This window comes from Mustela lutreola, chromosome 5 (genome assembly GCF_030435805.1).
Source record: "Mustela lutreola isolate mMusLut2 chromosome 5, mMusLut2.pri, whole genome shotgun sequence".
NCBI classification, from domain to species: Eukaryota; Metazoa; Chordata; class Mammalia; order Carnivora; family Mustelidae; genus Mustela; species Mustela lutreola.
Window position 1 is genome coordinate 183,476 of NC_081294.1, and position 20,078 is coordinate 203,553.

Here is a 20,078-nt window from a genome sequence, read left to right on the forward strand (position 1 = left end):
CTATGAGACTTTCTGGTGTTGGAGTAAATGAACTGAGAAGGTAATTCATGGAACTTAAGCCTAACTTAAGTTAAAGTCCTGCGCCACATACTCTGTGTTCTAAAAAGAGTCATCAAGTGCAGCGGACATAAGGGTCACTCTGTGTCAAAGGAAGCGCCAGAAGTGCTCGTGTCTGGTCACAGGATGCCCCTGTGTGGTGAGTACGGAGGCCACCCGTGGGTCAGCCTTGTGGGTGCTGCCCGAACAGTCCTCCAGGAAGGAACGATCTGTGTCAGGGACATAGGTAACTCGAACCCACAAACTGAGCCCTGCATCCTAGTTATAAAGCCGTCGAACATGAGTTGTAGGAAGCCATCTTGGGAAAAATGCCAAGACCATCGCAGGCTACTTTGTGGACCTGAAGTTCAAGGGTGAAGATCTACAAAACATGGAGGATTTAGCTCAAGAAATGGAGACACGGTTTGGCTAGTGTTTTGATCATGTGCTTGTGAATGACACTTGCAAGACGCCTGTGCCCAGCTGTCCACGCCTGAGAAGACCCAGGAGCTCTCTCAGTGGGTCCAGCAACGTGGGCTTCCCCCGATACCAAGTCTTCGGGAGGCCTCCTGCTCCGTGCTGCAGCTCTGACAATATTCACTGATTACAGAGTTCTGGAAAACAGCTGCAATCTGAAACAGCCCTGTGTGCCCCGTTGTAATATGGGAAACTTTAAAAGTAGCACAGTTTAGGGCGCCTGGGTGGCTCAGTGGGTTAAGCCGCTGCCTTCGGCTCAGGTCATGATCTCAGGGTCCTGGGATCGAGTCCCACATCGAGCTCTCTGCTCAGCAGGGGCCTGCTTCCCTCTCTCTCTCTCTGCCTGCCTCTCCATCTACTTGTGATTTCTCTCTGTCAAATAAATAAATAAAATCTTTAAAAAAAAAAAAAAAAAAAGTAGCACAGTTTATTAATTATCTCATTTGAAATGTATACAGAGTTACCCCCTACGCTTTCAGGGAGAAAAGGAGTCCTTTACCTCCTATACCACAGTGGTAAGAGTGCAGACGGTGTTAGGCACCAAGTATGAGGACTTTCCATAGGGTTAGTAGGTCTTTGTACAGCTCAGATAAAAGAGCTTCCCTAAATTAAATAAGTAGTATTTAATTTCAAAAAAGGTGTAAGATCTTTATTAATCAATACCTTTTATTACTCCGTTGATACTGAAGTAGGGCTTTGAAAAAAACTATCACTGGACTACTTTGATTTATTAAATTCTTTGGAATTTTTTAAAGGTTTTATTTATGTTATTTAACAGAGAGACAGAGAAAGAGCATGCAAGCAGAGGGAGCCGCAGGGGGAGAAGCAGACTCCCGGCTGAGCAGGGAGCCCGATGCGGGGCTCAATCCCAGGACCCTGAGATCATGACCTAACCTGGAGGCAGTTGCTTAACCAACTGAAACACCTGGGCGTCTTCTTAGAAAGTCTTTAACCTAGAATGACCATGGTCGAGAAATGACCAAGGATGTCCTAGATTTGTTTCTTTGTATGAAGTAGTCTATGCAGAGGATATTTTCCTTTGAGATTATGTACCTTTTGCAAATTTAAAGGGTATTGATTGATAAGAAACAGAGATCACCCACAGCACAGGGAACAAAAATGCCTGTCCCCTTTCAAAGTTGTGTTTTGAAACCTATTTTGACCTAATGTTTTGCCTTCTTTCTTCTGTTAAGTTTCTTTTTCCTTTCATTTTAATCATAAGTCATCCCCCTTCCCACTTACAAAATTGCTGATTTCTGAAAAGCCCATATGAACAATACTACTATTTAATATAAGTGCATACTTCCAAGTACAAATAGCACAAAATGAAACTTAGTGTTATCTTCACCGTTTGTATAGTTGTAGTGCTTTTTTCTCTTTAATAAAGAAATTAAAATTTGATCCTGTGTATGACATAGGAGAAAATGAACTTATCTCAACAACTATGAATGTAAACATATTTTAGTTAATATAAATCAAGGCAGTTTTTATCTGTTCACCTGCTATTGTCAGAGTATGTAGCTTAGAGAGCAGACTAATCATATTAATTTTAAGGTAAGTTGTCATGTTAACCTAATATTCCAACAACTACCATTCTTCCTTCCCTTTATCGATATAGAGTCACTTGTTACTTTATAGTAACTTTAGAGTTACTATATAGTTACTTTATAGATATACAGTCACTTTAGAGTCACTCATTAGCTTATTTGTAACTTTCTTTCATCACAGTTTGGCTCAAAAAATGTCTGGGGAAGTTAAAAGTAGTCAGAAAGTTATAAAAGTAGAATGTTTGCATGACACAGGGAAGCAAGGCAGGGACCACAATAAGGAAAATAAAGTTAAATCTTAGAGTGCACATCTTCCAAGTACACGTGGAATGGTTTCCAAAATTGATAAAGTTCCGGTCAAATTTTACAATTCGGAGATGTACATGTACTTCAAGAGTGTATAAAACTAGAGAACATTAGAGAACTTGCACTTTTATTCTGTGCATTTACTGAAATTGACCAGAACTGGCCATTAGTCGTAGATGACAATAAATCCAGAGGACGGCTGTGGGAAGACCGGTGCGATAAAACTGCAGATCAGTGATAACAACACCACCCTGACATTTGGAAAATTGTACGTGTACTCCTGAGTAGAGGAAGGGTCAGAGGATAACAAAGGAAATTGGCTGGTCAGCGGGTGAGCCCTGTTTCTAGGTAGGTGTAGAAGTGTGTGAGAATTTTCCTGCTGCTAAAACCAACCAGAAAAATCCTACATAAAAGAAAAGTTATCCTTTCCTTTAAAGCCATCTGACAGCTGTTGATACACAAAGACCTAACTAAATCGTGGAGAGACAATGACTTCCTAAACTCTGCATGAGAACGCCCAGAGCCAGTTACCGAGACCACGGGGAGAGCAAAGGAAGAGCAGCCGTAACGGGGAAGGACCATCCGTGCTCAGACGGGAAGAAACCGAACGTAAGACATCTCAGTCTAGCCTCACATGTAGGTCCTCAGCCATCTGGAGTCGATGTGCGTGTATGGTGAATGGCAGTGGTCCGTTTTCCGTTTGTCCCCTTGATCTATGTATCTGCTTCTGTGCCAGAACCACACTGTTTTGGTTATGACAGCTTTGTAATAGAGCTTGAAGTCTCAACTGTATTACCTGGGCTTTGTTTTTCTTTTTCAAGGTTGCTCTGGCTATTCGGGGTCTTTGTGGTTCCACACACACTTTAGGACTGTTCCAGCCCCGTGAAAGATGCTGCTGGTGTTTTGGTAGGGACGGTGTTGAATGTGTAGGTCCCTTTGGGTAGTGTGAACATTTTACAATACTTGTTCCTCCAAACCATGAGCGTGGATGTCTCCATCTCCTTGTGTCGTCTTCCACTTCTCTTGTCAGCGTTCTGTAGTTCTTGGGGTAGAGGTCTTCCACCTCTTGGTTAGGTTCATCCCTAGATATTGTTTTTGGTGCAATTGTAAATAGAATTGTTTTCTTAACTTTCTGCTGCTTCATCATTAGTGCATATAAATGCAACAGATTTCTGTACATTGATTTCATATCCCTCACCCTCACTGAATTCATTTATCAGTTCTAGTCATCTTTTGGTGGAGTCTTTCAGGTTTTCTATATGTAGTGTCATGTCGTCTGCAGATAGTGGCAGCTTTACTTCTACCTCATGGATTTGGATGTCTTTTATTACTTTTCGTTGTCTGACTGCTGTGGCCAGGACTTCCAGTGCTACCTTGAATTACAGTGGCGAGACTGGATTTTCCCTGTCTTGTTCCTGACTTTAGGGGGAAAGCTCTCAATCTGTCACCAGTAATGTTAGCTCTGTTCCCTCTACACCTACTCCCTGGAGGGTTTTATCATGAACAGATGTTGTACTTACTCTGATGCTTCCTCTGCATCTACTGAAACGATTGTATGGTCTTATCCTTTGTCTCACTGATGCAGTGTAGCATGTTGGTTGATTTGCAAATATTGAACCACCCTTGCAACCAGGAATAGATCCACTAGATCATGGTGAAAGGTATTTTTTAATGTATTGTAGGATTTGGTTTGCTAGTGTTTTCTTGAGGATTTTTACATCCAATATCCAAGATATTGGCCTGTAGCTCTCTTTCTGTTGTGCCTTTATCTGGTTTGGGAGTCAGCATAAAGCCAGCCTCAAGCAATGAATTTGGGGATTTTCCTTCCTCTTCTCTACTTGGACTAATTTGAGAACAATAGGGATTAACGCTTCTTTAAGGGTTTGGTAGAGTTTGCCTGTGAAGCTCTCTGGCCCTAACCCTAAATGTGAGACCTGAAACTGTGAAAATCCTAGAAAAGGGCACAGGCAGTAATCTCTCTAACACAGGTTATAGGAACATTTTTCTAGGAATGTCTCCTAAGTCAAGGGAAATAAAAGCAAAAATAAACTATTGGGACTTCATCAAAATAAGAAGCTATCTGCACAGGGAAGCGAACAACCGGCAAAACGAAAAGGGAACCTGCTGATGGGCGAGGGCGTTTAGGAATCATATCCATTAGGAGCTTAATAGCCAAAGGCTGACGGGAAAAGATACTCCATTACACATGGGAAGTTCGGTGGTGGTCTTACTGTCAGACAAGTCGGCTCAGAGTCTACTGGAGATACTCTCTCTCCCTCTCCCTCTGCCCCTCCCCTTGCTCATGCACAGGTACTCTCTAAATCAATCAATCGATCAATCAATCAATAAAATCTTTCTTTAAAAAAAGTAGGATGCCTGGTCATTTAAGCCTCTGGTTCTTCGTTTCACCTCAAGTCATGATCTCAAGGTTGTGAGGTCAGGCACCCCCCTTAGCACAGTCTGCGTGTCCCTTTTACCTCCCTGTGCTCACGTGCATGCACGCGCGCTCTCTCTCTCTCATAAATACATAAACTCTTTCAAAAATAAACTAAAAATAATTTATCATAGCTTCCAAATGAGTAAGATACCTAGGAATAAATTTAAACAAAGATATGAAAGACTTGTATCCAGACAACTGCAGAATGTTGCTGAAGGAAAATACAGGAAGGCTTGAGACATAGAAAGACCCTGTGTTCATGGGCTGGAGGGTTCAACACTGTTCAACAGCGTTAGGCAACACTGTTTGCCATCTCTCTCAAAGTCACAGCAATGTCTTTTGCAGAAATAGAAAACTCTATCCTAAAATTCCTGCGGAATCTCAAGAGAGTCCAAGTAGCCAGTGGGACAGAGAGGGAGCCCAGAAATAGACTGTTACTTATAGGGTCACATGATGTCTGTATGGGTATAGGATCTACGTGCTACGACTGAATGTTTGTGTCCCCCACGAAACGTGTCTGGTGAAACCTCCCTTCCACAGCGATGGCGTTACCAAGTGGGACCTCTGGGAAGCGACTCAGTCAACCGCGTTCATGCTTGTCCAGAGAGCACCCTTGCTCCTTCTGCCGCGTGCGAGGACATGGCAAAATCTGGTCATCTTTGAACCAGGAAGCTGGCCCTGGCCAGACAACACACCTGCCAACACCTTGATCCTGGACTCCCAGGCTCCAGGACAGTGAGAAAGAAATTTCTGTTTTTAAAGTTACCCCATCTATGGTATTTTTGTTACAGCAGCTTGAACGGCCCGAGACACCCAGTTAGTGCTCGCGGGCTCGTGTCAAGATGCCGAGAACAAGAAATCCTCCTGCTACTCTCTTCCTGTGGCAGGAGGATTTGCACCTTGACCTGGCCTGTCTGCCCAGCGAAGCCAAGTGGGACAAGGGAGAGAAACAGAGCGCCAGGGACAGCTTTGGGGCCCCTACTTGGACCAGGTCTGAAGCTTCTCTCCTCCAGACTTCCCAGCAATTGGAGACAAACTCATCTTAAAACCCAGAGAGCCTTGATCCATCCGTGCACCATGCCCACGGTCACTCGTCCCTGGGCCCGCCCTCCCCGTTCCGGTCCCCTGGCACCTGGCTGAAGTCCTGCTACCTCTCACAGGCCAGGAGAGCCACGGCTCTGCTCTCCAGCTCCCGCCCCTGACCGAGCCTGTGCAGAATCTCTGTGCTCTGCGACCCCGCAGTAGTCGGCGCTCACCACTCATCAGCCTGCACTGGGACTGTCGGGGTGGCTGTGCTCAGCAGTCCTGGACAGGGGTAAAAACCACAGGCTCTGGGGGAGGACGATGCAGGGTCTCAAGTTCTATGAGACCCAGAGCAGCCATCTCTCTGATGCTTGATTTTGTTCGTCTGTGCAGACGCATATCGGCAGGCAGCTTATGGTCACTCCGACCCACATCTCTTGCTGCCTCCCACGGCAGAGACCTCCACCTTCCCAGCATGCCCTGTAACCGGGGGCGGTCACTGGCTCCCTTATTGCCAGCGACAGATAAGGAGATGTCTGCTGGGCTGAGATGCTTATGAAAGCGTGTCCCCTCGAAAGGAAGCACACATGAAGCCACTTCACCCTGCTCGGGTACAGTGACCAGCACCAGGATGAAACACGGGTACACAGCGGCTCTGAAACGAGAGCACCTGGTTCTTGAAGGGGTCGCTGAGCCTCTGCTGAGCCTCTGCTCCGGCCGTGGGACCTGTCTCCTTCCCGTTTCGCTGGGCGGGTTCATCCTCTCCATCGCTGTCACCAGGCATCTTGTGACCTGAGGCCCAGAGGATCTCGTGGGGTCAGGTTCGATGCCATGATGCGTGCGGCGTGCTGGTGGAAAATGGTCACGTTGTCCCAGTCAGCTGCTCAAGGCCATGGCACGGCATCTGCATCCCACGGCGGGGACTGACGGTGCCAGCAACAGACACTGGGCACCCTGCCGCCTAATGGAACCTCTGCTGCCGGGGCTGAAGCTCCACTCCGGCGTGGTCGCAGCGGGCAAGGAGCAGAGCCAAGCGGCCTGGCGGCACCACCCCCACCACAAGGCTTCTTCCAGCCATGCCTTGTGGGATCTGGACAGAAGAAAGGCCGGGATGGGGGGTGCCAGAGCTACACAGCCCTGCCACATTCTCCACGCTGAGTCCATGCAGAACCTCCAAGAAGGGGGCCCCTGCCAGTGACCATTGGCCTTGGACCCTCTGCTTCCAGAACTTTTTGTCATGAAGCTCGTTCCTGGGCCCCTGCATACCTTTAGACCACAGCCCAAGTTGAACTTCTCTCCATGGTGGCCCTTGGGATTCTCATCGCTGCTAGACCCAGGGATGGACGATTCCAGGACCTTCGTGTCCAGGATGGGGTGGGCTCTGGTCACACAGCAAGGACACTGGCCACACTTGTGTGCCCCAGGGGGCCTCCCAGGTGCCCCACATGGCCACACCCTTCAACTTCTGTGGCCTCAGATCCTGCAGAAGTATGTGACCCCCAGGTGGGGCTCCAGTCCCAGCAATGGGCTTGGTGTTTTAATTCGAGCAAAACGCTGGGGGAGGGGGGAGTATGTATCTAACAACGGTCTGTGTGAAGAGTTTCTCACAGCACAAGAAATGCTGCTACCATGCACTGTCGTACGTGTGTGATGGGCTTGGGACCGTTAGAAATACACGGGGAAAATAATGACACGAAACACACATAAATGTCACCAACACTGACCTCTGGGGGTTGATGTGGGGATTGTTTCTGAGCCCTCCAGGTTTTGCAATACACAGGTATTATTTTGCAGTTTGAAAATTGGAATTTTTTTGAAAGAATAAGCTTTTTTTTATTTTTTGATAAGGTTATACATATTTGGAAGTGTTTACATGATATGTATCATGTGTTTTCTCAGTTTTTAACTTAGTGTTAGGAAACTCACCACTAGAGCATACCATTTTGGATTCAAAAATATATTTCATTGAACATTCTGGATGGCACAGAAGATGTACTTGTATGGCTCCAGGTGCCTGGCAAGTACAAGCTGCATCCTTGCCGGACCCTGCCCCCGCCCCGCCGTGGGCTCCCAGAAGGCTGGACGGTGACCCCTTAGTACGGCCTAGGGCGTGCGGGGCAGGAACCCCGGTGACGAGGCCTTGGCTCTTGGGGACATACAGTTATTCATGGCATGGTTTCCAACTCCAGATGGATGAAAACACTGTTTTCTAGACCTCGACTCTGAGGCAAACTCATATAAAATAAATGCAAGAGGCAACCTTTGGTAAGATTTTAAACACTTAAGTTGTAAGGAAAGAAAAGATATCACAGAATTCAAGAAATTCAACTGTGTAAAACGTAAGCTTCTATAGAAAGGAAAGGAACATGACTACAAAACAAGTAAATGCATAACACAGGCAAACTTTTGCTAATGGTGAGGACAAAAAAATTATTGTTTTGTTAAATTTTTTTAAAAACCTCACAACACGAAGAGGGCAAAAACAAGCCCACAGTCCATAAAAGGAACAAAAATACATACAGAAGCTTTACGGAAAAGAAACATATCAGAATGCAAATTAAAACAACAGTATCTACAGTCTATATACTGATTTAGAATGAGACTCCTCGGTGGCAAGCCTCAGGCCAAGGAGCCCTGGTGACGCCGTCACATTGGCTCGTCACTGCCGGCAGCGGGTCTTTGGGTGGCAGAGTAGTCATACTGCCGAGAAGCAGGAGAGACATTAGTGATCTTTTATCCTTAACCCTAATCCCAGAAATGTTTCCTAAAACAATAATTCAAAGGAAAAAGAGATGGTATCAGGGGACATTGCCTGCATTTAGTGTTTAGGGTAGACAGAGCTAGCAGCACGGTAGATCCCCAACCACAGAGAACAGGCGAGCCCCAGCAGGCCCGCGGCGGTGAGGGCGGGCTGCGGGGCCATGTGTGGGTCGTTCCCGCGGGTTAGAGGAGTGTGTCGTGCATACACAAGGGAAAGGGAAGCCACAGAGCTTGAGATGGATCAGAATGAGGCTACTTTTTTTCATCTCCTCTATTATAATAATAATGTTTGTGCAGTAAGAGTGCTGGAGTGGGGAGAAGCAGGGTGTGTGGTGACTGAGTTGGTGCGGGAGAAGGTGGTCCCAGGTTGGGACCTGCAGGTGCGGTCCCCGACACGTCAGGGGTCCCGCACCTTGTTCCCCAGGCTGCTGGACGTTCTCACGCCCCTGTCAGACGCTGCCTGTGTCTGCCTTAGTCCTGCAGCCTGAACCTCTTCCACAGCAGGTTCTTTTCCAAGATGTGCTTCACAGCTGCCCCACACAATCCACAGCCGAGCTGCAAAGTTCCCGGGCCCCTTCGCACTAGGGGAAGGACCCCATCGCATTGGGCGGGAGCCTACAGCCAATATCGTTGGTATCCACACGGGTCCCACCATCCTCTCATGGTGCCCCCCGACCCTGCGATTCCAAAAGTAGCCCTCCTCCCGGGAGCCTGCCTGAGGGTGCCTGGGAAAGCCAGAAGGGCCGTGGAGGTCAGCCTGAGGCTGGTGAGGAAAGAATGCGAGGCCCAGCCCTCCCCCGGGTGGGGACAGCTCCCAGGAGAGATTCACCAGAGCCCCCAGCTGCCTGTGCTGGGACCGCCTAGACGGTCCCCCACGGCTCTCTCTCTCCTGTCCCGCAGCCCACGTTCCCCCAGCCTCCCACAGGGAGCTCCAAAACAGAGGTCTAACCTTCCCTCTCTCGTCCCAGGCCAGGTACACAGGCCTCATCTTCGTGCACGAAGGCTGGCCGCTGTGCGTCCGTGAGAAGGTGGTGGTGCAGCTCACGTCCCTCCACGGAGTCAGGCTCAGGCCCGGGGACTTCTACCTGCAGGTCACATCAGGGCGGAAGCGGTCAGCCAGGCTGGTTTTAAAATGCCTCTCCCAGCTTGGACGGGGCTCAGAGGAAGTCACTGTCCCGGAGGCCATGTACGGCTGCGTCTTCACGGGAGAGTTCCTGGAATGGCTGAACGGGGAGCGGACCAGTGTCCCCTTACAAAACTGCTTGCTGACCTCAGGCTCCGCCGTCTTCCGCACCCCGTGGAGCAGCGTCACAGACCCCATCTTTCTACCTACATTCAGAGCTGTCCCACCCCCCTGCAGCTGTCCTGGGCCTGAGTGGCCGCCCCCACAAAGCCCCTCCACAGCTCTGGCCCCGGCGTCCACAGTGGCCAACACCCGTCCCCGGGAGGCCACCCCTCCCAGTAGCACCACAGCCCTGCCCCACTGCCAAAGGCACCCTGGCAGTGACCAGCCCAGCCTCCAACATTCTCCAGGAAGAGCTGGGTGTGAAGGCCCTCGGATCCCGTGTGGGAGCTCCAACGGAGGCCTCGTAGGGGTTGGGCCCTCAGAGCTGGGCCCCCGGGAAGGTCCAAGCAGGAGCCTGGACGCCACAGACAAAAGGGACAACCCCCAATCCCTCACTGTCTGTGAGGACATGGGCAGCCCAAGCTCCAGAAGGCGGTTGCCCAGGGACCCAGCCAGCGTGGAGAGCAAACGTTGGTTCAGAACGTCCTACATGGAGGCGCTGCAGAACCCCATGCCCCTGGGTTCCAGTTCTGAAGAGTCCCTTGGAGACGAGGCCTGCGGCTCCCAGACCACGCGGGCCAGGACAGCAGCCGGCCCAGCCCCAAAGGAAACGCCCAGCCTCTGGGGAGACTCCACGGGGATCCCAAGTCAGGAAAAACGTCCAGGAGCCACAAGGAGCACCCTTCCCCAGAGGTCTCGGTCCTGGGACAGGGCCCTCAGGAGCCGGCGAGGCGACGCCCGGCGGGCCTCTCACCACTCAGTCGGCAGCGGGCTGGGAGAGCTCCCAGGGGGACAGGCCGAGGAGACCAGAGGCGCACGCTCCAGCCGCTCACCCCGCTCCGGGGCCCAGAGTCCAGGTAAGGTCCAGCCCCCGGCCCTTCCCACTACCCCCACCCCTGCCCCCGCACCCCTCCCCCCCCATGTCCCCAACCACACGGACCACTGGAAAGGGCGTCCACACGTGCTCTGTGTCTGTAGCTGCCACAGCAAATACCGCAGACCAGGTGACTTCAGACACCTTTCCCGTTGGTTCTGGGGCCAGCAGGATGAAACCAAGGCCCTGGCAGGGCCATTCTCCCTCCAGAGGCTCTAGGGAAGGGTCCTTCCAGCCGCAGGGCTCCCCCGACCCAAACGTCTTCGGCCCACGTCTCTCTCCATCGAGCCTTCCTCTCCTTTCTTTCACGAGGACACCCAGCTTTGGGTTCAGCGTCTGCCGTCCACTTCATCATGCACACCTGCAAAGACCCTTTTCCAAGTAAGGTGATGCTCACAGGTTCTGGGCAGACCCGGCCTTTTGGGGTCACCGCTCCCCCTGCCACATTGCGTGGTCGCTCCTTTTCTGAGTACGTTGGATGCTTGTGGTCACCAGCACCAGCCCCGAGTTGCACAGACCCTGGCGGCCCGCACAGCCTGCCGGACTGTCCCCTTCCTGCTGGAGGTCTCTCCCGTGTCGCTCTGGAGGGTTAGGGACTTCTGCAGGGACTTCGGAGGCGGAAAGAACAGGCCTCGGGGGGGGGTGAGCCTTGCTCCTGGCACCGGGAGGGGCGGGGCCGGTGGGCGACATCCGGCCTGCCCGTCCGGGCCAGTGGGGCCCTGGCTCACAGCCCAGGATGGGCCTGCTGCTCCCGAGGGTGCCAGCCCCCGGCCTGAAATTCTGACGGGATCCGTACGGCACAGAGCAGTACGGAAACACCACAGAAGTTCTGCGGTGAAGCTGTCGGCTTGGGGTTGGCACTTTCTGAGAACACTCACCCCTGCAGCTGGAGTTGAAGCGGTGACTCCCTGAACATTGTTCCAAGGCCGAAGCTTTCCTGTTTGTACTGGGGAGAAAACGCCAGACGACACCGGGGAAACTCACGTCCGCAGCTTGTGTCAGTGAGGAGACAGCCTGTGTCTTCACCGTGAGCCTCACTCAGAAACGCAGTCGAGTACAAGTCTCTGTAGGGAGCAGTGCCCACCGTGCAGGCGCTGTCCGTGGACATGCAGGCTCCGTGTCCCTGGACAGGGCAGCAGCACGGGACACGCGGTCGGACGGTGCCCAAGGTGCCTGGCGTCAGGAGGCGGTGGGTTTCTCTCGTACAAACCAGTGTCACCGTGGGGAAGCCAGGTTCAGCCTGCCGGCTCCCTGTGTGTCAGGGGGTCTTGTCGTCTGAGACGTGGCATTCTCAAGTAGTCATTTCTCTGGGGGCCCGATGAGCTGCGCCTCAGCTCCAGAAGCCACGCATGAGTGAGCCCTGCGGGCTGGTGGGAGTGAAGCCTCATCTCCCTCTCCTGGCGTGGGGAGTCCCCCTCCTGGGAGATCCATTCTTCCCCCACCGGCCCCTCCTGGCCCCTCCTGTGGGTTCCCCGGAGCCATGGAAGAAGGGGTCCTGTGGATACAAGGACAGTGCTTTCACCCCTGAGAAGCTGGACGGCAGCCCCAGAGGCCTCGGCAGATGGGTCACCCAGTGGGTAGCCAGGGGCTTGTGGATACAGACCTTCCCCTTCATCCTGGCTGCCCGGACACACGCTTGTCCCTGGAGTGCAGTCTGTGGCGTGGCCCCAGAACTCCCGTCTTCATCAACTTGAGGAAATGCCTGAGCTGGAGCATCCTGCCGAAGCCACGGCTGAGCAGGCAACCGTTAGCTCCTCACTCCCCCGCAGCACAGACGTTAGCTCCTCACTCCCCCGCAGCACAGGCCCCTGTTCCTGCGGCTGCTGCTGCTCCGTCTGGTTCTGGTCCCGGCGGGTTCTCCCCGTTCCAGATGCTTCTTTCCTGCTCTGACTCACTTCCCTCTACTCCGATTTGCTCCAGCTCCCGAGGCTTTGCCTTGTCTCTTCTTTGACATAAAATCAATGTAATTTCAAAACACTATATGTGACATTTCAGTTCATTTCAAGGATATCATATTCATTCATCCCGTGGCGACTGGACAGCTGTTTCTCGATGAGCCACAGGAGGCACTGCTGTTCCTCCCGGCCACATCAATGCCATAGCCCGAGGGACCTCAGAGCGCTCCTGTCCTGTCCCAGGGTCTGTGAGCTGAATCCAGGAAGAGCCCCATGAATCACCTCCCCAGCTAGGAAGCCGTCTAATAAGAAAAGTTCGCATGAATGTGTTGTTTGCTCCCGCGTCCATGTGACGAAGCTTGAGGTCGGTGCAGAATTAAAACTGTAGAACACTTGGGCACCCCAAAATTTTACCAGTAGTGCTGATGTATTCTAGAAACTACGTGAACATACATGAAAATATTCATTCTCAAGGATACTGTGCAGCATAACCAATCAGCTGGTGAAGGGACCGTGGGGTGAGACCCACGAAAGGAATGGCACTCACCCCGGGGACATCAGGGGTGAACCTCCAAAGCAGTTGTGCTGAGAGAAAGACATCAGACGCGAGAGACCCCCGTCCTGTCTGCTTCCGTTTGTGTGAATGGTCCAGGACAGAAAGAGCACAGGTGGTCACCAGGGGTGGGCGGGGCCCTTCTAGATGGATAGAAATGTTCGAAAACTGACCTGCGGTAATAGTTGCACCACTGGGTAAAGTTGCTAAAATCCTCTTAATTATATACTTGAAATGAGTGACTTTAATTATACGTAAAATATATGTAATAAAGTTATTTTACTTTATTTTTTAAATTATTTTGGGGGAGCACCTGGGTGGCTCAGTTGGTTAAACAACTGCCTTTGGCTCAGGTCATGATCCTGGAGCCCCGGGATCAAGTCCCGCATCGGGCTCCCTGCTCATCGGGGGAGTCTGCTTCTCCCTCTGACCTCTCTACTCATGCTCTCTCTCACTCTCATTCTCTCTCTCTCAAATAAACAAAATCTTTTTAAAAATTATTTTTTTTTAAAGCAGGCTCCACACCGAGTGTGGAGCCCAAGGTGGGAATCGAACTCATGACCCTGAGATCAAGACCTGAGTTGAGATCAAGAGTCAGATTCGTAACTGGCTGAGCCAGCCAGACACCCCAAAGCTGTTTTTAAAATAGACATATAGATATAGATAGATTATAACTATACAGAATGCTGGGGGCTTTTCTGGCGTTTCCAGCTAGAATGAGAAAGCCCTTGACAGAGTTGAAAGACCTGAGGCCTGTAAGTTCAGGAAGAGGCTAAGGACAGGAAAGCAAAGCCGGGTGGGTTCAGGGGACCCACAGGGTCTTAGGTGCCCGCCAGTTCTGGCCAAGACCATCCCTCCCCTCACTGGGGTGACACAGGCCCTGGGCGTTGCAAGGCTGGGGTTGAATCTGCTCGTTCTTGTGCCGTGTGGCTCATCCCCTGTGAGTGCAGCGCAGAAGCATGGCAGAGCGGCCGACCACAAGCCTGGGCCTCTGCTGTCTCCTCTAAGCTGGTGCACACACATGAGCCCTCCTCTTCAGGGTGGCACAGGAGATCCCGGTCTCCCCACCCTGGGTGAGGGCAACACAACCCCAACTGCTGCCTGCCCTCAGGGTGCTCTCACCCCCTGTGGATATATTTGTGACACTCTTTGGGAAATCTGTGTGAGAAAATAAATTAGGATGACATTATTCAGTATAAAAATTTTCTCCCTGAAGAGTGTTTACGTAGGGAGCAGTCTTGGTGCCGCTGGAATGTTCCATTTTTATGTGTTCATTCTTGCCCGACTGCTCAGGAATGCGCCCGTCCTACAGGTGTTTTCCACCAGAGATGGGACTAGTTCTCATGGGACCCAGTATCTTCACACACGATTTCCTCCTGGTGTTTGTGGCAAGCTGAGTAGCTGCCTTCAAACCAGAGAAACCCTTTGTCTTCGACTAGGTCTTGCTGGTGCCGACGCAGACAGCGGCCCCTTCCGTCGGCCCGATCCTGGCTGGATTCCAGATGTGCCTGAGCCACTGTGCCCCGAAGGAGGAGGACAGCCGCCCAGCGCGGGAGACGTGCCCAGCCAGATGCCCAGGCCGGTGCTGGAGGTCAGCCGGGAGCTCCTGCAGTCGGGGCTCCTCGCCCTCCCCGGTGAGCACGGCAGGAGTGACAAGGGGCCAGAGGCACCTTCTAGACAGCAGACGTGTGTTTCTCCAGTTCGGGAAGCTGGACGTCCAAGTTCAAAGGGACAGCACAGTCGGGTTCTAGCAAGGGCCCCTCCTCCTGGTTCACTGTTGACACCTTTACACTGTGTCCTCACATGGTGGGAGGAGTGAGGGGGGGGGCCTTCTGGGGTCTTTTTGTAAGAGGAGTGGGTCCCGTTCGCGGGGCTCCTCCCTCGTAACGTAAGCACCTCCCAGGGGCCAAGCTCCTCATATGACCACACTGCGGGGTAGGGTTCAACGTAAGGATTTGGGGGAAACACAAATATTCAGGCCATAGCAGTGCACAGTTGCCCTTTGAGGAGAACATAGCTGTCACCTGCCCAGGTGAGTGCCAGGCCCTCTCTCCTGGCAGATCTCACATCTAAGACCAGACCTCAGCAGTCTGCAGACCCTCGCTCAGTACTTCTCAAGCTTGGAGCCATGCACATCCCCATGGGGGCTGCCCCTTCATGACGCCCTCTGTTTCTGCAGGGACCCGAGACCACCAAGGGAGGGCCGTGGTGCAGGTCTGCACGAGGGGCCCGCTCTGGTCCAGCAGACACGCCTCCAGCGCCGAGCTGACCCGCCTGCTGCTGTACTTCCATGGCATCCCCAGGTGGGACTGGGCCAGATTCCCACCTTTCAGACCTTTGGGGGTAACCCGGTGCGAGCTCATGTCCTCACGCGAGGGTCTCTGTCTGCAGCCTTGGGGAACCCCCGTGGCACGGTCAGCAGGCTCCCACCTGCCTCTCGGGCTCCTGCTGTCTTTTCCCTGCATGCCTTCCTCTCCTCCTGCTCACCTTGACCTCTCCCACTGAATCGAGGTCACACACACTCTAGCCTTGAGGTGCGTGTTGCTCTGCATTGGTTAGCACTTGCTGTAAGTGTTACGTTTGTACATCTTTAATGCTCTGCCTCTCTCTGGATAAAGACCTAACGGATAGAATCAGTGGGTCAAGAAATCACACAAGTGATAGCACCTGGTCCCCAGAAGCAGCAAAGACTGACTGATGCTAAGTGACTCTCACATTTAGCTAGGCGATGCCGCGGGCCAGGAAGAACACATGCCAGCCTCTTACGAGGGGCTGTCCTCCCTGACGTGGGATTCTAGGAAAGCACACCACCTGGCTCGTGCCTGACAACGTGTGGAACAAGTGTGCACCAGAGCAGGGCCTCAGATGCCCCTCGTGGGCCGAGGACAGAGCAAGGAGAGCAGGAGTCGAGGGCGGCTGCAGTGAGCTCTTTCATACTACTTACCCATCCGACGCAGGCGTGCTTGGGACGGCCCTCGTGGCCACCAGACCAAGAGTCCCCGAGGTGCTGGATGGAGACAGCCCTTAGCGGAGGGAGCATTGCCAGCTGCTGAGCTCGGTTCCAGAATCACACGCCTGGCTCCAGAGCCCAGCTGTACCCTTCCTGGCGGGTAGCTGGTGTTCCCCCGTCCCCGTGTCCTCCGCAGAACCAGATGTAGCCGCTGTCCCAAAGCTGTGTCAGAGGGATCGGAGATCGTCTGCGTAAAGCCCAAAGACGGACGTCCAGAGCGCCGTCCTCACGGTGCAGCCCATGGTGCCCTCAGCGACACGAAGGGCTCACGTGGGAACACGTTAGTGATGCCTCATCGCACGCGACCTTGTGCTCCCTGCGGCACGTGAACTTGCTGCTGGGATTTCCTCCGAAATAGCGTAGGCAGATTCCATGTGGGAACAATTAGGGAGGGAAAGAAAGTGTACTCCCCGGCACCCTCTCCCAGAGCTCAGTTCCCTGTTCTCTGAGGGCTCTCGTTTCACTGCCTTGGATGAGCCTGGGGCTTCAAACTTGCCTTTCAGCACAGACTTCAAAATATAAAGAAATACCCGGAAAAAATACAGATTCATCCTTGTCTCCACTTATCAGCCTCAAGTAAATGCCAAAGCTCGAAGATAAAGGCGTTTTCGGTTTATCAACGGCTTCCTTTCACAGGAGGCTCTAGAATGACCTCAGGGCAGACGTGCAGAGCAGCCCTGATGGACAGGACGGCAGCTGTCTGTAGTCTGTAGAGGTCACACCCTTCTGCCTGCTCGGCCTGGCCGGCCTGCCGGACTGAGTGCTGTCCTCTGCACTCCACAGCCGAACACCAGCAGTGGCGTTAATCTGTGGGGTTGGAGACCAAGACTTGACCCTGGATCTGGAGCCCTCTGCCTTTCCCACAGGAAATTCAGCCCATCGCCCACCCTGCCCAGAGCAGGAGCCTGGCCCGCCCTCAGGCACTTGGGCACCTCACAGAGGAGCCTCCTGGTCAGCTGCTTATTTCCCCCCGAAACACAGGGGTTTTGTTAGCGCCCTGACTGACCGCGGCTCCTCTTGGGACTGGACACCGGCCTTCGGCTGCCAGAACAAAGTCCCCCAGGAGTCGTCATTAATTACGAGGGGGCGTGCCCAGCCACGTCTGGTTGCCGGTGATGCCCGCTGCGTCACAGGGAGCCATGTGCTCCTGGGAGCCTGCCTAGTACACAGGCTGCCGTCAAACTCTCAGATACTCGGAATCTTGAAGTCAGATGGGTCTTGGCTGACATCCATCCGTCCATCCAGCACTTATAGGAGGGAACAGAAAGAACAGGCTGTGGCTCCTGCCCTCCAGGGGACACACATGGGAACCCAAGTTGTTGGATCTCCCAGCATAAGACAAGCCCCCAGCGCTGGTAGGGGCTGCAGCCTCGGCCAGGGGTGGGGCCTCCGGGGGTACTTTGTGTCCTGGGGGACACACGTGATTGCAGACAAGACAGGAAGGACATTCTGAGCAGGAGGAAGAGCACACACAGAGCTGCAGCCGGTCACTTCCTGAAGCAGGAGGCAAGAGAGACGGGGCCAAGCTGGTGGGGGGCCCCGGGCTTGAAGGCCACGCAGACCTCCGGTGGTGAAGCCAAGGTGACCCAGGGACACGGCGTGGCTCTCTTGCAGAAATGTGGGCCCAGGGAGTCTAGGGCAGATATGACCGTGTCCAGGGGCCCCAGCGGAGCCCGGGGAGGCCAGCCAGCTCCATCCCCCACAGGCGACAGGTGGAGAGAAGCAAATTTGGTCTGGGGGGGCCATGCTGGGGCATCTCCTCCTGTCTGATCCTATGCTAGCTGAACTCCGAGTCCTGGGCTTCCCCTCCACCCGCCCGGCATAGGGGGTGGGGGGTGTCCACTGTCTCTGAACTTGGGAAGCAGCCCTCATGGAGGGGGGCCTCGTTCACTCTGTGGCCATCCCCTTCAGCAAAGCTACTAAGTGGATGGGCCGGTGGAGGAGGATGTGCGGGTCTGGAGCACCGGGAGTCACGTCCCAAGCTGAACCAGCCAGGGTGACCGTGAGACCACGGGGGAGCAGTGGGAGGAGAGTTAGAAGGGGGAGGTCACGGTGGGGGGGAGGGACACGGGACCCTCGGAGGAAGTCGCAGATCGTGCCGAGGTCCTGACAGCACCGGCCGGGCCTGCTCCGGGCCACGCGGGTCCCAGAACGGCCTCCGTGGCAGGGAGGCGTGGACGCACCGCTGGCCAGCTGTGGGGGAGAGTGGGGGCGTTTCCCAGCCTTTTCTGGTCTGGCTTTGACGTCCGAACAGCAGCCTCCTCGCCGTTCTTACGACGCTAGCTTCCCCGAAACAAACCCCCCTTCCGGGACAGCCCTGAACGGTCGCCTCCGACACTGGGGGGCACAGCCACCCTCCCGGTCAGGATGGGGCTTTGGTCTGACCCGCGGCTCCGTTCACTTTGTGCGAGCGGGCCAGAGCGCGTGGGCCTGTCTGTCCGAGCCCGGCCCCCACGCACACGGCCGAGGCGGCGCACCCGTCCCTCCGGGAAGGTGGGGCTGGACAGGCCACCTCGCCCCAGCTGGTCACCGTGCCGCGGTTAGAATGGAAGCATACGGTCGTGATCACAGTAGGGCCAGAGCTGGTATGCGGCGGTGTCGCAAGAACCTGGCGGCCTTCTGCCCTTTAGAGGATGTTCTGCTCTCCCACGCCTGCTCCGGACACGTGGGGAGCCGAAGGACGGGTCTGGGCCGCAGTCCTGAGACCCACCGGCCACGTGTGGTGCTGGCCCATCAGATTAGGGTCCCCGTGGTGCTCCAGCCCGAACAAGCAGCCCAGCCCAGGACAGCACCAGGGCCTCCGCGCGCGACGGGGCCGTGTGGGAGGGACATCAGCAGCCCCCCTGCTGGAGCGGCCATCAGACACGACTGCCCCCAGCATGACCCCAGCTGCCCTGTCCGCACCCGGTATGCAGCTCGGCACCTCGGCAAGCAGCAGACTAATGTGTGTCTGGGGACTGGGGGAGCCAAGGGCATGTGGGCGAGGCTGCGTCTCACCCAGAGATGAAGACCCCCATCGTGGAAGGGATTTTACCCACAGTGGCTAACGCTGACCATCTCTCCCCCCAGGAAGGAGGTGCGGGAGCTGGGGCTGGTCGTCGTGGTGGACGCTCGTGAGGGTCCAGCTGCCCCTGCCCTCTTCCAGGCTCTGGCAGCGCTGCAGGTGAGTCTGGGTGACTCCTGTCCTCAGGACACCGAGCATGGGGCTCTCTCATGACCAGGAGCAGCTGAGCGCAGCCGTGCCAGGACTCACCCCCAGTGTGACTCTCGGGCTGAGCTGAGGGTCCCGAGCATGGCCGTGGAAGGTAGCAGAGGAAGAGCTGGGCTCTCACCCATCCACCGTGGGCACCCACCCCGGGCCGGGCACGTCCTCTCCTGCGTGGTCACTGCAGACCTTCCGGGTCAGCCAGGACCAGGCTGTGCCGGCAGGACCTCTCCCCTCCACAGTAGTCCTTATCTGGTGCCCAAGGAAATCAGCATGCAGGGGTTCACGCCGCGCCTCCTCAGACAGGGATGGAGCTGTGGGTGCCGTGGGGCAGGTACGGACCTGCCCACCTCTGCGGTGAGGTCCAGGGAGGGTGTGGCAGGTTTGCGTCACCCTGGGAAGACCTGACCTGGATCTGGGGATGTGAGTAAAACCAAGAGGGAAGTGGGAGTCCCTGGAACAGGGAGAAAGGCACCCCCGGGGATGCTCCAGGGACCCAGGGCCAGGTGGGCGCCCGAGAGGGTTCTCGCTCCCTCAGACGTGTGTACACAGGGGCCTTCATGGGCCAAGCGCTGTGCTGGAGTCCGAGGTCCCCCGTCCCCGTCAGTGAACGCCTGTTCCCTCTGTTGGGTCTCTGCTAAAGGTGTAGGCGTCCGTCAGGCTCCGTCCA

At 54.3% G+C, this 20,078-nt stretch overlaps 1 protein-coding gene across 6 annotated transcripts in view; it reads left to right on the forward strand.

The window, feature by feature from the left end:
• PLEKHG4B (pleckstrin homology and RhoGEF domain containing G4B) overlaps positions 1-20,078 on the forward strand; it is a 78,457-nt gene that overhangs the window by 21,094 nt on the left and 37,285 nt on the right. For all 6 annotated transcript variants that reach the window (XR_009353662.1, XM_059173528.1, XM_059173530.1 and 3 more), the window contains 4 exons: positions 9,555-10,728; positions 14,633-14,827; positions 15,373-15,496; positions 19,273-19,366. Coding sequence is in view for 5 of the 6 variants with exons in the window: in XM_059173528.1 (XP_059029511.1) it covers positions 9,555-10,728; positions 14,633-14,827; positions 15,373-15,496; positions 19,273-19,366 (1,587 nt within the window). In the remaining variant the exon portion in view is untranslated. The remainder of the gene's footprint in view (positions 1-9,554; positions 10,729-14,632; positions 14,828-15,372; positions 15,497-19,272; positions 19,367-20,078) is intronic.